Consider the following 18,668-nt stretch of genomic DNA (forward strand, 5'->3'; position numbering starts at 1 on the left):
TACATGTTTTAGGAAAGTTGTGTAAATTCTTGCATTGTGGAAGATTTTCAGGTAGGTATATGCTACATAGGTAACAGGTTTTACCTTTTCATCATAAATATTTATATAGTTATTAATATTTGAAAATAAGCAATAATTCAATCATATAAGATTTCATTACAATTGGTAAAAGTTTGTGCTTACGATCCAAAAGGAATTGGTTCCGGATTTGTTCGGATTGACGTTTTATAGCTAATTTAGTTAGAAATGGTCGTTGAGAAATGCAGCGCTCGTGCTCCGTGCACGTTCGCTTTCGACGGGCCTCCTTTTGAATGCTAGGAGCCCCTTTGAAAGAAATGTTTAGATTATAGCCATTTGAAATGTTTATGCTATGCTGCAGATAAGCCTTCGACTAAATTTTCTGTTTTCTGACTGCATTCAGTTGAAACAGTTCCATCGCAGAGTAGACAGTGCAGCAAGAGTCATTCGAAACAGTTTTTTCAAAGAAACTTTTATATATTTAAATATTATTTACTATTTCATCTTTTGTTTTATTTCCTTAAGTTTTGTTTTGTGTTGTTTATAGTGTAGTGTACGTTATAGTATTATCTAGTATTACATATTATGTATATATATTTATTTACAGTAAAACCTGGATAAATGCAACCAAGATTGGGACCCAGTGGTTGCATTTATCCAAGCAAGGTGTCGAATCTCGGGTTACACGCGACGACCAACCAAGCGTGAACGTAGAAAGGGACAGACAGTGGCGGAAAGAGAGAGGTCCGATGATCAAAGGAAAGAGCCGAAACGTATCGGTGTGACTAATACTAATTCAACTATAAAACTTTTTTATTTTTGACTTTTTTTTATTGAAACTTTTACTAACGTTGGTGAAATTTTTCTGATTAAAATGGTACCAAACACGATATAGTTTCAATTATAACTACTTGCTAAAATTGATGTTAAAGGTTGGCGAAAAGCAACAGAGATCGAAATCAAAACCAGTCGCGGTGTCGGCTCTGGTTTCAAAGGTTTCATTTATCCAAGCAAGGTGTCGATTCTGCGTCCGTACACATCATTTATATTCAGTCGTGGTGTCAATTCTATGTTGTTTATTCTATTACTATTGTTTATAAATATCATTTAACCTATATCGTGTTTGGTGTCATTTTAATCAGAAAAATCTCACAAATGCGTTAGTAAAAGTTTCATTAAGAAAAAGTCAAAAATAAAAAAGTTTTATCATTCAATTAGTATTAGTCACACCGATATTACCGTCGGATCATATTACACGGTTTTGCACTTATCCAAGCATTCTTTCGTTGCATTTATCCAGGTTTTACTGTATTCAGTATTTGCTTAAGTGAATTAGTGCAGTTTATATTTAAATTATATACATAAAAATCGCAGTAAATACTGCTTATACTTCATAGAACATAACAAATTTTAAGCTACAGTTTACACACCGCAGTTTCGAATTAAATTTTGCCTTTTTAGCAATAATTTTATAAAATTCACCTACAGCATCAAAAAGTAGAAGGTTTAGGCTTTAAAATGGTAGTTGTTTCATCTTTGTTGGATAAACATTGATGAAGTTATGGAAATTTAAACATTGAGCCAATTTAAAAATAGTCATGTCCGGTTTTTCGGGCCAAATACCCCACTGTGCGGCGCGCAGTGTGACTCTAAAGGCTGGTTCAGACACGGCTAGTAATTTAGTCGAGTGGCGGGTAATTTAGTAACTTGCCATGTATGGACACTACAGTTTAGTCGAGTAGTTTAGTAAAACGATTTAGTCGAATAGATTCATTTCATTGGATTTTTCTGGTCGAGTAGGCTTCCTCCACCACTAATTAGGCTTCCGAACAGACCTGTCCGGACGCATTTCTTTAGTCAAGCGTTCAGCCGATTTCCAAAGCTCAACTGTACTAGTCCGGACACTTTTCTATGCGCTAAACGGTTTAGTAGTAAGTAGCTACTCGCCACTCGACCAAACTAGCCGTGTCTGAACCAGCCTTAAGGGGGTAGACACGGGTAATGCAGCGGGGTGACATTACCAGCAAAAATGGGCCTATTAAGGGGTTTACGGGAATTGGTTATCCGTCCTTATATGAGAAGACTTGGGGCTGGGTGAAGGCTCATTCGAAAGAGGAAGGTCCAATGCAGGGGGCTCAACTGATGGTTCAACGAGATTGTGTTGATATCTAATAATATGAGTGTCCAAAGTAGAGGAAAAATCGAGAAAATGGTTCAACGAGATTGTGTTGATATCTAATAATATGAGTGTCCAAAGTAGAGGAAAAATCGAGAAAATACGCCCGCTGAATCCAAGTACATTTTAGGTCACTATAAGAGTTTTGTGACTCAAACGATTTGTTGAGCCCCCTGCATTGAACCTTCCTCTTTCGAATGAGCCCTTATTCAGCTCAAAATCTTCTCATATAAGGACGAATAACCGAGCATTCCCAAAGACGAGCTCCGCCATTACAGTAAAAGCTGGATATATGCAACAAACATTGGGACCCAGGCGTTGCATATATCCAGTCGAGGTGTTGAATCTCGGGTTACACGCGACGAGAAGCCAAGCGTGAACGTAGAAAAGGACAGACAGTGGCAGAAAGAGAGAGGGCCGATGATCAAAGGAAAGAGCCGAATCGTATCGGTGTGACTAATACTAATTGAATCAAAAAACTTTTTTATTTTTGACTTTTTTTTAATGAACCTTGTACTAGCGCATTGGTGAGATTTTTGTGATTAAGGTGGTACCAAACACGATATACTTTGAATTATAATTACTTGCTAAAATTGATGTTAAAAGTTGGCGAAAAGCAAAGGACGATTGGAAATGAAAACCGGTTGCGGTGTCGGCTCGGGTTTCAAACGTTGCATATATCCAGCCGAGGTGTCGATTCTGGGCATTTAAACGTTGCATATATCCAGCCGAGGTGTCGATTCTGGGCATTTAATGTTGCATATATCCAGCCGAGGCGTCGATTCTGGGCATTTAAACGTTGCATATATCCAGTCTTGTATCGATTCTGTGTCCATACAAATCGTTTGTACCGTGCCGCGTTACCTATTCTACGTTCGTACAAATCGTTTGTACCGTGCCGCGATATTTATTCTATGTTCGTACACAACATGCGACGTGTTGCATGTTGCATGTTGCGTGTTTGATGTATCTTTGGTGTACGGCCTGCCTTATATATATGTACAGTTTCATTATTATTTTAATAAATAAATATAATTCAAATCATATCGTGTTTGGTACCAGTTTAATCAGAAAAATCTCACAAATGCGTTAGAAAAAGTTTCATTAAGAAAAAGTTAAAAATAAAAAAGTTTTATCGTTCAATTAGTATTAGTCACACCGATATTACGGTCGGATCATATTACACGGTTTCCTCGCCGAGCGGCTCGGTTCGGCTTAGGGGGATCCCCCCAAATGGAGGGGATAGCGATGTTGCATATATCCAGTCAAACTTTTGTTGCATATATCCAGCTTTTACTGTATCTGGATACTACAGAGCAAGTCACGTGAAAAATTTAGTTCAGCTAGTAGTTATAAGATGGCGACAAACTAGAACGTCACTAGAACTGTGCTGCGAAGGCAAGCGGAAAAGGCAACAACGCCCGAACGCTGAGTGAGACACGCTACAGTCATGCTGTCCTTCTTTCATTCTGAATGTTGAGATTGTCCCTTTTCGTTGTTTTGACTACCGCCCGCCTGGATTTTTCACAGCGCCCCATAACAAACCTCGCCCCATTCAAACTACAGAGTGATCCTCTCGCTACGCTATCCAAAGGAAGTGCCGCCACAATAGAATGTAGTAGTTGACATCCCATTTCTGTCATCGCTTACTTGACCGAGGTGGCTCCTGCAGCGGAGACGGCTGTGTGCGTGAAAATGTGTTAAGAAAATATTCTGTTTTCCGCAGCGTTTAAATGGGACTCTTCTACTCATTACACACATTTCCACTCACACAACCGTCCTCATCGCAGGGGCCTCGGCGATCATGTAAGCCTGGCCTGTCCAAGTAGGAGAGTCCACTCCTGGAACACATGTTTTGGGTCCCCTTCCAACGCTGCTCCTTCAAGTAAGATGGGACGGTTCCGACTACCAAAGACGGTATGAAAGACGGAGAGACGGTAGTCGGAACCGTCCCACCTTACTTGAAGGAGCAGCGTTGGAAGGGGACCAAAAACATGTGTTCCAGGTGTAATTTCCCTTACTTGGACAGGCTTGATATAAGCGGTGACTGAAATAGGATGTAGACTACCACATTCTATTGTGGCGGCACTTCCTTTGGGAAGCGTAGCGAGAGGATCACCCTGTATATCGTGTTTGATATCATTTTATAATCAGAAAAATTTCACCAATGCGCTAGTAAAAGTTTCAGTAAAAAAAAGTCAAAAATAAGAAAGTTTTATAATTGATTTAGTTTAGTTACGCCGATACGTTTCGGCTTTTTCCTTTGATCATTGGACCTCTCTCTCTCCTCCACTGTCTGTCCCTTTCTACGTTCACGCTTGGCTGGTCGTCGCGTGTAATCCGAAATTCGACACCTCGGCTGGATGTATGCAACGTCTGGATCCCAATCTCTGTTGCATATTGTATCCAGCTTTTACTGTATAAACGCGAGGTCCCTCCATTTATTAGTTCTAATAGTACCATAGTACTTTTTTATGCAGAATGTTTCAAAGAGTTGACACAAGTAAAAAGAAAAATGCAATTCCATTTAAATAAAAAGTGGATTTGCAAAGTGGAGTGCATCGTTGCATTCACAAAGAAAATGAAATCACAGAAAAATAGACATTATCATACCATTGAACTTTTACATAAACAGCTTTGTCCTATCTCTTACCAAATTCAAGATATAACCCGCCCCAATTGCATGACGTATCCTGTATACTTTTATTAATTAAAAAACATTTATTTAAAGAAGTTAATAACTTTTTCTAAAAGTAATTCTCGGATCGCACGTTCCCTCGGTTCTTCAGAGCGGGCATTAATTTTTCAGCAGCTACGGTGCGCTATATAAAATCCACGCGTTTGGGCAGTCAGAATTTATCAGAGCGAGACAATTCTGTCATTTGGGTTGAAAGAAGGATAGCACGATCACCGTACATCTCACTCTAAACACGCGCCAATGTTTCGCTTTCGTTCTTCAGGGGTATCGTCGCGATGCCTCTGGCGAGATAAGCGTTTGAATGTGTTTGTAAAAATACTTGAGGCGCTGTTGCCTTTCTAGATCGTGTTGCGCGCACGCTAGCTGAGAATTAAACCTTTCAAGTTCGTAACAAAACACGCAAGTGGCTCCACCAGGCCCAACGAAAAAACTGTTGTAATACCGACGTCCCGAATCGGAGAGGTCACGTGCCGTGACTACCCCCTTAACGCATATTCATGCCGGCAGTCAATTGGCTGCCGTCCAGCAAGCTGCCCCTTGCCCATCGACTTTCCGACATGAATATGTGTTAGTGTCACACGCTGCGACAATTTCGATGAAATTCAGTGTACATACACCCTGAATATAGTTTGCTCGCTCTTGCCAGAAAATCTCTTTGACCCGAGTTAAAATTACCGCCATCGAACCGAGAGGTGTCGAGGCGAGACGAGCATATACTCTCATACTCGGCTGCTCTCGGGACATCTCGCCTACTCAACAGTACTGCCCGTTGTACGTTGTAACATTATGAAAAGAATAAGTACATATGTTACATCCTGATTATATTTTAAAAATTATCTTGTCATGTAGAGCACAAGAGGAGTTTTTCTATATAAATCTCTTATTTCAAATAGTATGCGTCGATTAGTCAGTGTTTCTCACTCAGAACTTACTTCAATGTTTTATGCGCCAGTCGGACCCGAATATTATAAATTGTCACTAGCGTGTTGGGACAATAAGATAGTAATGTATAATAGATAAGACATTAATAAGATAGTATATAATAGAAATAGTAGGATAAGTAGGGAAATTAGTAGGAGAAAGTGCATGAGAACCACTGCGCACACGACCCGAGAAGACGACAAACGTTCGAGAACTGATTCAAACAATGCTCGTGAAGGGCAATAAACAACTATCGTACCATATTTCGCGTGATTGTGCCTGGCAATCGAAACCTTGCTAACTATTCGAATTAGAATTAGAATGCATAATTTTCAGTACGTAAAATATTGCTGAATACTATTAATTAACAACTCGACGTAATCGTTATACAGTAAAAGATGGATATATGCAACAAACATTGGGACCCAGACGTTGCATATATCCAGTCGAGGTGTCTAATCTCGGGTTACACGCGACGAGCAGCCAAGCGTGAACGTAGAAAAGGACAGACAGTTGTGGAAAAAGAGAGGTCCGATGATCAAAGGAAAGAGCCGAAACGTATCGGTGTGACTAATACTAATTCAACTATAAAACTTTTTTATTTTTGACTTTTTTTTACTGAAACTTTTACTAACGCATTGGTGAAATATTTCGGATTAAAATGATACCAAACACGATATAGTTTGAATTATAATTACTTGCTAAAATTGATGTTAAAAGTTGGCGAAAAGCAAAGGAGGATTGGAAATGAAACCCGGTTGCGGTGTCGGCTCGGGTTTCAAACGTTGCATATATCCAGCCGAGGTGTCGATTCTGGGCATTTAAACGTTGCATATATCCAGTCTTAGTGTCGATTCTGCGTCCGTACAAATCGTTTGTACCGTGCCGCGATATCTATTCTACGTTCGTACAAATCGTTTGTACCGTGCCGCGATACCTATTCTACGTTCGTACACAACATGCGACGTGTTGCATGTTGCATGTTGCGTGTTTGATGTATCTTTGGTGTACGGCCTGCCTTATACATATGTACAGTTTTATTATTATTTTAATCAGAAAAATCTCATTATAGCGATATATCGCTGTAATCGAAATCTAAAACGTTGCCAATAACATCAAATAACTGTATCAAAAGATCGTTACGTTAACAGAAGGAGCAAGCAACACGAGCGATAGAGAAGGCGAATAAGAAAGTAAGGAAGAAGAAATGTGCGCATGTAAATCATGGGGTGGCCCGTTGTCAATCGCGTACCCTGATTAGTTAAGGATATTCCCTTGCAGGACACCAATCGCGGAATGAGGGTCCCGGCCGCGATCAATGAAAAATCATTTTTCGTCGAACAGTCGCGGGATACGTGACAGGAGCCCGTGTGCCGTAGAGACAGACTGTCGTGAAGGTATTATGGATCTAATTGCTCGGTAAAGGACTCAGACGCGCACGTTAAATTTTCATACTTTTCCCATCTTTTCTTTCTTTGTGAGTTTAAAGCGATTTTAAAGCAATTCGAAGGTTTAGTTTTTCTACAAACAAAAATAAAGTTTAGTTCAAGTTATATATTCGCTTATTTTGTTATAATTTTATTCGTTACGTCTATCGGCCAAACCACGTCGGACTATGAGTGTGTGGAAACCTTATTTTCAGATTCTACCGACATATAAAGCATTTCAAAACGTACAACCATTGTATACATATATTCCAACTGCATGCCAGGCGACCGCTTGCGAGAACACTGCCACCGGATCTCTCGCCGCCACCTAGCGGTCCCCGGCCCGAACTAAAGGCGTCCGGGGAGACGAAACCCTCTCTCCCCCAACACTAAACGCTTACACAACACAACCAGATTTGGTTAACCTAGGTTAGGGTTAGGGTTAGGGTTAGGGTTAGGGTTAAGTTAGTCATTTTCCGTGAAAATGCGTTCTTATCGAGGTAATAGGAGGTTTCCGCACTTTTATAATACCCTGTATATCTCGAGAACGGTTTATTTGCCAGTTCTGAAAATGGTCTCATTCGATTTCTCGTCTCTCAATTACTATAAATCCGAAGTTTGGTTGTCCTGGGGTGATGGGGCCTTTCAGAAGTATACCCCCAGATTTCATCGAAGGATCCGTACGGGACCAGAGCCCAGACAAACCAGTAGTAGTTACCTACTGTGTAAAATTTTTAATTGTTTTAGTCGTAAAGAGCAGAGGCATGTACGCGTTTAGACTTGCCATACGCAGTTAGGGCTGGTGGCAGCGATAATCCAATATCTAAGATCCTTAATTTATCAAGAATTTTACGTTACGTCGTCGCTTCTCACGCGAGACGTAACGTAACAGATATTTACAAGTAAACAGCCGTAAATTTAATATTGAATCAAATATTAAAAATTTCAGATATCTAAATTTTCTTTTCATCACTGTATGTGGCCTAAGTATGAATCTTAATGCAAAGTTTTAACAGACATCTAGTTGATGAATTATTATTATTTCAGCTCAGAGAAAGGAGGAGCCAAGTGAAGGTATATCCACTTTTATCCACCATCGACGCTCTCAAGCAAGAAAATTGCCCCAACAATTTGGCCGATATGGATACTCTATCCGATCTCATGAAATCTAAACGGTCCTACAAATCAAATTTAAAATCTAATCACAAAAAACCAAACGATTTCGACGAATATTCCTTCAACTTTGACAGACCTGTTTCCAATCATCATTTTTCATCAAAAGGACATACACATCGGTTCAGTACCGGGTCAGATATGTTCGAAAACGACAGCCAATTTGATTTCGAAGAGTTAAAGAAATCAGAGAGTTTGAAACAACCTCATGGATCGAATCACAATCATCGATCCACTCGACGGGGTCAATTGAATCGACACGATCAATACATTGTTAAAGATGATCGTAATAAACATTTGACGGGTGACTTCTCGGGTCACTTTGAACGTTTGCATCAATCTGAATTCCTTGATGGATCGTTCCGTGCTAAATCTGGAGAATTCAATCGTTCGGACGAATTAGACCTGTTGAACCAATCTAACGTGAACTATATTAGAATTCCAAGAAGAGGAGATATTGGGATTCAAAGTCTGGATGAAAGAAGTGAGTCAAACGAAGGTTGTATTAGGTTGACAATTAAATTCGCATCCTTCACAATCATTTACTGAAATTCACTGAGCAACAGTTTTCAATGCTTCAAAATATTTAGTTGTCAACCGAATATTTTATAAAAACTTTTACACGATGAATGTAAAATAACTTATAATTCTGATTTCGTAGCCTGTTTGACGGACAACCAGATAGTCAAAACACTAAACGAGCTGATCGAAGGTACTAAGAAGGTCTGGAGAGAAATAGAATTGAATGTGAGTAATAATCGTAGTTATAGAACTGTTGCTTCGCAATTGCAAAAACGAGCTTTGTACGTTGCTGTATGTTTGTACAAAGAATATTTTTTTTTAAATCATGAGGAATGAAAAAAATGAGAAATTGCTTAATTTGAGCTGTTTTATTTGAAAATGGCTATTTAACTATTGCGCTGTTAACTATTCCGATAGTTAACTATGGGAAACCTTTCATGTCGATAATGTATATTTACTAATACTAGTGAAACGTCCCGTGCAATGCACGGGGAATTAATCAGTTAAAATATAAATTTGACTTTGCCCACCATCCACCCTAAACTCCAATTCCATGATATTAAACCAAATGAAACTTTTAATTAAAAACTTCGTTGTAAACTACATTGTGTTGATTTAAAAATGCATCAATTTGATTTGTTAGAAAATTTGTTGCGCAGGATCCGCTATTATCTTATGGAAACGTTGACCCTTGCGCAGTCCTAAACCATAAGAGATAGACATGCGCAGTAAATTTTTACAAAGAAAGTAACCAAAGAAAAAGTAGTCGAAGCACCCACAATGATGACGTAATTAGTTTTTATGTATCCCTTAAAAAGTGTCCCTTAATAAGAGTTTTACTGTACTATCATTGTAAGAGTACACATACATATAACATTTTTCTACCTTGTTTTCGAGCATGCGTACAACGTCTCAGCGTCACTCACAGACATGTTTCCACGTTATAATATGATTTCATACATTTATTGAAAGTAAATATACTTACATATATACATAAAAAAAACTTATATTTATAAACATAAACAAAATATAGCTGCCCTTAAATATTATTATACGGCTAAACTTCTGAAAACCTGTAAAATCAGATTTGGCTTGCAAATAGCTTCATTTTAGATAAAAATAATGATTGCGAGAAGTATTTTTGGCGATGCGGAGGTTAACATCCATAACTTTGCGAAAAGTGTTTTATCATTTTTGTGCACCGAAAACTTCCATGCTTTGATTTGGCTGAAACTTTAACTATAGGTTCCTTACAAATAACAACAATATATCTGAGAAGGATTTTTGATGATTTGAAAGTTAGGACTCAAAATTTTGAAAAAAATAGAACATTTTACTAAAGTAATGTCACTCTCTGCATTACCGACACAGCTTAGAATAAGATTACAATACATATTGGTATCGACGAGAGACTACTAGTAATAATAATAGTCTTTCGTCAGTGATATTAGTTAAAATAGAATGGGAAGGCTGAGCCACCTCGAGAACATAACAAATATATAATTAAAAAATATTACAATATTACATATCGTATTTTATAAGTTAGGTTAGGTTTAAATTCTTTTGAACCAGAAAGAGGCTCGCAACATTTTTGGGTCCTATTTTTCGAGTCGCCAAAAATCTTTCTTGCAAATATTGTTTTTATGTAAAATTCAATTACTTGCAAAATTTCAGGCAAATTTGATTTGATAGGTTTTCGATACTTTGTTTATATTTCAGTACCTGTATGAAATAACCTACCTGAACCTAACATGCGACTTTGAAAAATTCAATTTTTTGAAATTATATTGTATTACCCTTCGTTTGTACCCGTTTCCTTTACGAGCTGCGAATGAGCGCGCGGTCGAGCACAGAAAACGAATAAACTACGCCCTACAGAAAAAACGAGGAACTAAATTTGTGGTCTGTTTTACCTTTTTGACGTTTTTCGCGAGTGAAAAATCAACGAAATCGTAGTTTTCGGTTTTCGTCTAAACGAAAGCTTGTACACCATCCCCTGGGTGCTCGTTTTGCTCTATCCGACCCAAAGAATGGCGCTCTGGTCTCTATTTGGACATTCGTTTCGCAAAAATGTTTATATTACAAATAAATTAATGCAGGTGAGTCCGATCCGCCATTTTCTTGACTGTGGACAGACACAAATTTCAATATTTTATAACCTTTTGACGATTTGGGTAAAATAAGGACCAGAGCGCCATTCTTTATGGCCTTCTGGACACGTCCCTCAAATTTTTTTGCATTCTGTTTAGAAATGACGACGAAAACCGAAAACTCGCGTCTAGGGATTTTTCTAGGGACTGTCGGTAAAGTTTTCGACGCTTGCATCACCTTAAGAGGTAAAAAGATATAAGGAGGCGAAAATTCCCTAGCACCCCACTTTAACATTTTTTATTTCTCTCAACGCCATAAAAAGAAGACACGTTTGTACCCGTTTGTACCACCTTCACTTTCGTTTGTACCCCAAGGGGTTAGTTTGTACCGATTTCTGAAACTGACCCCAAGAGGTAACTTCACCATTTCTGAGGAAGACTGCCTGCCAGAGCTTTATTGTCTAGTTTGAACGCTTCTTAAAGAACCTTTAAGTGTAGGGACACCAGATGTTATGGACCCGCGATATTTATCCGTTTCTTGGGTTGCCCAAGAAACCCCCAAAATAGCCTCTATAACCCCCAAAAGGGTTAATTATCGCGCCTAATAGTGCCACGTGTAACTACTGGCGTAGGAGGGCGTCTGTGTCCGGCTTACTAATGCTAAGAGTGTCTCTATCCTTTCATATATTTGCCTGTCACCTATCATATATTCTTTACCATCCTTTCTGATAGTTTATACTAATATGACGTCTGTTTTTTTAGAGATTGGAAACGCAACACCTTCGACAATTAATCGAAAATTGCGCAGCCTGTCGTGTACCCCCCGGTGAGTGAAGTTCTGCTGTCTTGAAAAAATTATTAATCGGCAAGAATCTCAGTTGTTCATTTTAAATTCTTTTATTTTTTGTTTCGTTAATGTACAAATATGGTCTTACGTTGCAATAAATGTGTACTTTTTGCAAACTCGAACAATGTTGTGACTCGTTTGAAAGGAAGAAGAAACTTGTAACTACTCCACGAGAAAAAGTACTTTTTCCTCTAATGTTTCAATATTTTAAAGTGTCTTGTTTAATCCTTGTATGATATGATTAATAACTCGTCAACAAGTAACATGATATAGCATAAAAACAGCTTGGTCTAAAATTAGACCATTTGTTGTTACGAGCCACTTAATTTCACAATTACTCTCTTACGATTAGTGCATATTAATTGAAGAAGAAACAAAATGATAATAAAAATATTATTCTTGTTTTCTACATTATATAGGGTGTTGCCAAGAAATTTGTAAAAAATTTTATGTCGTTAGATCATATTTAGATCTATACAATTTTTATAAATTAGATACTTTTATCTAGATTATTAGATAGTGGAAAATATTTAAAGCAAAAATGTCCACTTGCTGTTCACGAGCAAATAGTCCCCTCCGAGAGGTACCTCCATTATGGAGCAGACACGCAAAAGAAACAAGGTATAGTTGGAGCCATAATGGAAAGACATCGTTCCGTGTTCCTTTGCATTTCCGTATTCACACATCGCGACTCGAGCGTGACGATCCAAGCTTCATAATGGGGGTACTTCTCGCAGGGGAATATTTGCTCATGAGCAGCAGGTGTACATCTTTGATTTAAAGCAGAGCTAAACAACTTTTTGCTCACGAGTAACTCCCTTTTCTGGAGGTACCCCCACTCCGATAGAGACGACCACACACAAGTTGCGACGGGAGGACGTACTACATTCATACATCTCGCGAGGCCTCGTGAGACCTCCCGCGTCCTATTGCCGCATCTCGTGCGCGGTCGTCTTGATTGGAGTGGGGGTACCTCCGGAGAAATGATTTACTCGTGAACAAGAAGTTACCATTTTCTGTAAAGTTCGTAAAAAGTTTTAAAATTTCATGACGATATTTAAGCGAGACATTAGTGGAAAAATAATTCGGTAATTATCGATATCTCATCAACCCCACTCATTTCACTAATTTTTTAATATGTTGTTGGAATGATGATTCTAAGCAACTTTTTCCTATACATATAACCGCCGCTTAGCTTTAGTTTTTGAAATATTTGCAAATGAAAGTTATTACTATTTACTATACCAATGAATTTTGTGTATACCTACACGTCCACGGCGGTATGTGCGTCAATATAGGATGGTTGATTTCTGCAAACACAGCATAATGTCCGTCAAGCAGTATATATAACGAGTGGAACTTAAAAATTCAATTTCACTACACACTAATCGTAAGTTTATGTTAAATAACGTATAACGCAAGTCATTTTTTGAATTTTGGCATGCGTGGCCGAAATATTAATTTAACCAAACCAAACCTAATCTAATACAAAATTAAATTAGTAGATTTGTTACTTATTGAAATAGGTTAAGTTAGGTTAGGTTAGATTAATATTTCGAGCGCCATCAGGTAGCCAGCCACGCAAGCCAAAATTCAAAATCGTTGAAATCAGTCAAGTTCGCTTTTATTTTTCACCCGTTACATTGCTTGGATTTCGGCCGCTGCAATCTGCTTATAAAAAGAGGGGATATGTGGTGGTCCTGAGCTGACGCACACACCGCCACGGACGTCTAGGTATTGTACAGCCGACTCTAGTACTAGCCATGCTGAACAACGTGGCAACACCGCTCACGTGACAATCGGGAGTCCTATTTTCAAAAACAGAGTCCTGTGCTCGGAATTGTAATTAACGTCTCTTTTAATTAAAAGCTGTAGTAATATACACTATTTTGTGTTAATTATGTATAAACAATACATAAACGTTGCAACTATGGCAAGTAGAAGTGATGTGGTAGTATAAAATTGTTATAAATGTGATATATATTTTGTGTACTCTCGAAGTAGTTTGGTGTTGTGAAGCATGATATTTAAAATATTTACAGTGGTTTCAAGAAAATTTAGGTATGAAGCAAAATGAAACCATCTTTGGATCAAATTGAAACATTTAAGAATTGATGAACGTGTATATAAGTTAACAAAAACCTTGAAACAAGCGAAATTATTGGAACGAAACCAAAGAGGTTATGTGAAGTCCAGAGAGTAGTCGGGAGTCTGACGACGTTGATTGGCTGAGAGTCCGGGAGTCCGGGAGGCAGATAGAGTAGGCTAGGTGTTGATATATTCAGACCGGACTCCCGCGGTGTTGCCATTTTTACTTCAGCACGGCTAGTACTAGAGTCGGCTGTGATAGTGTCCGTTCGTCTAGTGAAAAAGCACTGACTTTGGAGTCCAAGTTTAACCGTAGCAAATATCATAAATCTAATTATTTAATAAAAGTGTTAAAATAATTAATATAATCATCTGATAAAAGCTTTAGAATATTCAATAATTTATTTGAAATTACAAAATACACTAGACGAACGGACACTATGATTGATATTGTTGCTGACAAGTAACTTTCGCTTGCAAATATTTCAAAAACTAAAACCGAGCAACGGTTATATGTATAGAAAAAAGTTGCTTACAATTATTATCTCAACAACATTAAAAAATGAGCGAAATCGGTGAGGTTGACGAAATGACGATAATTACCAATAATTTAGTGCCAAGATAGTAATTAACGACGGAAAGGTACCAACTGTCCTATTTTGATTTTAATCCTTTCAACTCTATCGAAAATTTTTGTATTTCAAAGAACTGTAATAATATTTTGTAAAGTTTAATTTTATTCCAAATTCCATAGAATTTAAAATAATCCTATGGCAATACATTTCTGGGATAAAAGTAATTTTATCATAATATACTACATATTGAGATATACAGGGTGTTCGACAACAGGTGGGCAATACTTTAAGGGGTGATTCTAGGGATCAAAATAAGACGAAAATCAAGAATAACAAAATAGCGTTTACGGCTTTGTTTTCCAGTTATTAACGTTTAAAAATTCGAGTAAAAAGCGCCAGAAACCTGCAATCCGCTCAGCACTGACGACCGAACCACAGTATAGGAAAGAACAGTAGAATCACTCTGCCAAAAAGCGTACTAATAATTGTAGCTTGCGCATGACCGAATCGCACAACCAACAATATGGCGGCTGTGAATATATATGATAATAGTTTCTTGCATTTTAACCTCTGTTACTTCTAAAACATTCCTGTTGCGATAAAATTCAGTAAATTTTATACACAGATATAAAATATGAGTGAAAGAGGTGGATATTGTTGTTCCTTCAAAGGGTACCAAAGTGCAAGCAGTGACAGCAGTAACAGGCGCTTTGGGACACCCTATATTTTATATCTGTCAAATGATATTTATCCAACGTTTCTTGTACATTTTAGATAAAAACATTATCATCATTGTTTTATCAAAATATTACCACTTTATGGGTTGTTTAGTGTATTTTAATTAAATGTAGATATTTAATAGTCTTTTTATGGTATTCTATTACGAAATCTCTTTTTGATTGTACCGAGTGCTTTTCAAATTAGAGCCCGCGCACAACCAGCAATATGGCGATCTATTAGTCATTAGATCAAAGGTGCCGACACGGAATGAACCTACTGTTCTTTCCTATCTGTGACTGTACGTCACGTCAGCAGGGGTCGGTACAGTCATAACCAAGAATCGTTGAATAGTAGAAACTTACCTCGTGCTATTCTATTTCTCGGTACTGCAGTATTCAGCGGATTGCAGGTTTTTGGCGCTTTTTACTCGAATTTTTAAACATTAATAACTGGAAAACAAAGCCGTAAACGCTATTTCGTTATTCTTGATTTTCGTCTTATTTTGATCCCTAAAATCACCCCTTAAAATATTGCCCACCTGTTGTCGAACACCCTGTATATCATCCCAACTATGACACAAATTAACTTTTACGTTTCTGTTTTGACTCTATTTTCTATTATAATAATACTAATTTGTAATTAAAAATTAGTCATTTGTATGACTAATTTTAAAATAAGATGGTGGGATACCAGTTTCTAATAATATATGCGAAATATTATAACAAATATTAGGTATAGACGCTCGGTAACTTTAAGACGTAAGCAATTAAAAGCAGTACCTTGTTACTTTTCTGTAAGTTCATTGCATTGGGTTAGGTTAAGGTAGAGTAATTATGGCCCCCTGACGGCTACAAAGTCATTAATTTAAAATTATTGAATATGTTATCGGCTCATATACTGTTGCTTATAGAAACACCAGATAAGTGGCGATCGTATACTGACGCATACACTGCTACGGATGTACATACATGTGTAGGCAAAAGTCAGTATAATAGTAGCAACGGTTTTTCGGGAATATCTCAAAAACCAAGGCTGACCGACACTCATATGTTCAGAAAAAAGTTGTTCAAAATGTTAATATTCACAACATATTTTAAGGTCATCAAAGTCGAAGAGGAAGTAGCGTTTGTACAAGTTCACCAACTTGTTTTCCAGTGACATTTTACATAAAAGATTATGGAAAATGTTCCGAATGTCTGGTGATCGATCGACACAAAATTTTGAGGTTGGAATGGAGAAGAGGGAGAAAAAACCCTAAATATAAAGCAGTATCGTTGGCGGTAACTAACAGTTGTCTTCTCTGTAAAAGCAGTCGTCGTCGATTGTCGAATAGCCGTCCCGCGATAGAGATCTCGTGCTGACAGTAAGTATCTATAGCAGGGACGCTCAGCAAGCAGTAAGACAAACATAGGCATCCCTTTGCGTCCATGGTTGTACACGTGCACTGTTGCGGGCTTGGGGTGAGTATTTAAGTACTTAAATCTTCGTCTCGGGCGACAATCGTTTGGGAGAATGGAGACTGCTTCAGTATTACATACTTTCCCATTACCGATCGCCGATCGATAAATCACAGTAGTAGAGACGATGCCCGTAACAAGTCCGACAACACTCAGGCGCCTGTGCGTGCAACTTCTTAGGGTGTCCCTAATCTATAGAGTGTAGTATTGTCAAAAATTTATCTAACCCAATTGAAAACTTTACATGCGAATCAAATGTGCTTAATTCCTTGAGAATAAGTGATTAGATTTTTCAAAAATGGATTTTATATGGAATTCTTTATACAGGGTGTCCCAGAACTGGGGTAGGAGCCGAAGAGGGATGATTGGTGAAGTCATTCTAAACAATGTTGGTGAAGGCTTTGTTTCTTTTTTTTATCCATTATCCGATGCAACTTCTGCCAAACGGATCCTACTATACCGACATAGTGCCGATGCACTTGATCACGATCGCGCAGAGCATACCCAACACTCTCGTGGTTCGGCCCGCGTTAACAGATTGGCCAGCGTTAATAACTCGAAAACAAAGCCTTCACCAACATTTTGGCAAAGGAAAACGTTGTTTAGAATGACCTCACCAATTATCCCTCTTCGGCTCCTACCCCAGTTCTGGTACACCCTGTAGATGCAGAAACCGATCTCGACTGCTCGATATTCGATGGCAATGGCTTTTGGCAGTGAAGACAATTGTATTAGTTGCGTATATATAGGCGAAATTCAATGTGGAAACTAATAGGCTAATGAAGAAGCAGTTTTATATTTAAGGTCCCCCCCTCCATCACTCCAAATTTTGTATCGATCGGTCACCGGGGATATTCGAAATTACAGCTAAAATAAGGAGAAATGTTTTTTATGTTTTTGTCCAATTACCTATCGTTTGATACTCTGTATTTCTGCGGTTATTAAACTTCTGAATGGTTTGGATTCAAGATTAAGTGCCTACATCAAATATTACATATATGTTATTAACCTCTTAAACGGGTATAACGACAAAATTTGTCATCGCATTTCTAAAATGTATCTTGTACTGGAAAACAAAATAAGACAGGGATAAAAAATTGCACATATTTTTGTTAGTCATTAGGTATAGAAATAATTATTAGCTATGGTAATTATCGATATCTCGTCAACCTCACCAATTTCATTCATTTTTTAATATGTTGTTGGGATCATAATTCTAAGCATCTTTTTCCTATACATATAACCGTTGCTCGGTTTTAGTTTTTGAAATATTTGCAAACGAAAGTTACTTGTACTATACCAATGAATTCTGCATATACCTAGGTGCCCGTGGCGGTGTATGCGTCAGCACAGGATCACTTCTTATCCCCTCTTTCTATAAGCAGTAAGTAAATTGCGGCGGCCGAAACCCAAGCATTACAACGGGTGAACTAAAAAATCGAACTTGACTGATTTCAATGATTTTGAATTTTGGCTTGCGTCCAACCTAACTTAACCTATTTCACTAACTAACAAATTCACTAATTTAATTTTGTATAGGTTAGGTTAAATTAATATTGGATTTTTAAGTTCCACCCGTTATGTATACTGCTTGATGGGCACCATGCTGTGTTTACAGAAACCAACCATCTCATACTGACTTATACATCGCGACGGACGTGTAGGTATACACAGAAGTCACAGGAATAGTAGGAACTTTTTTTTGCAAATATCTCGATAACTAAAGCCGAGCGGCGTTTATATGTACAGGAAAAAATTGCTTAGAATCATCATGCTTAGAAAATGAGCGAATTCGGTGAGGTTGTTGAGAGAAGCTTTTCACTTTCTTCTTTGCAGTCAAGGCGTGAAGACGGCAGACACTGGTAACAGAGTCAGCAACTTCTCTCTCTTTCTCTCTCCTTCTCTCTCTCTCTCTCTCTCTCTCTACGTCGACCATACGAGTGCAATCAGAGCAAA

At 37.9% G+C, this 18,668-nt stretch overlaps 1 protein-coding gene across 2 annotated transcripts in view; it reads left to right on the top strand.

Moving 5' to 3' along the window:
* Tsp (Thrombospondin) overlaps nucleotides 1-18,668 on the top strand; it is a 39,481-nt gene that overhangs the window by 10,547 nt on the left and 10,266 nt on the right. For both annotated transcript variants that reach the window (XM_034328051.2, XM_034328050.2), the window contains exons 4-6: nucleotides 8,288-8,897; nucleotides 9,075-9,160; nucleotides 11,788-11,851. In XM_034328051.2, the coding sequence (XP_034183942.2) occupies nucleotides 8,288-8,897; nucleotides 9,075-9,160; nucleotides 11,788-11,851 (760 nt within the window). The remainder of the gene's footprint in view (nucleotides 1-8,287; nucleotides 8,898-9,074; nucleotides 9,161-11,787; nucleotides 11,852-18,668) is intronic.

This window comes from Osmia lignaria, chromosome 1, assembly GCF_051020975.1.
Source record: "Osmia lignaria lignaria isolate PbOS001 chromosome 1, iyOsmLign1, whole genome shotgun sequence".
Lineage (NCBI taxonomy): Eukaryota > Metazoa > Arthropoda > Insecta > Hymenoptera > Megachilidae > Osmia > Osmia lignaria.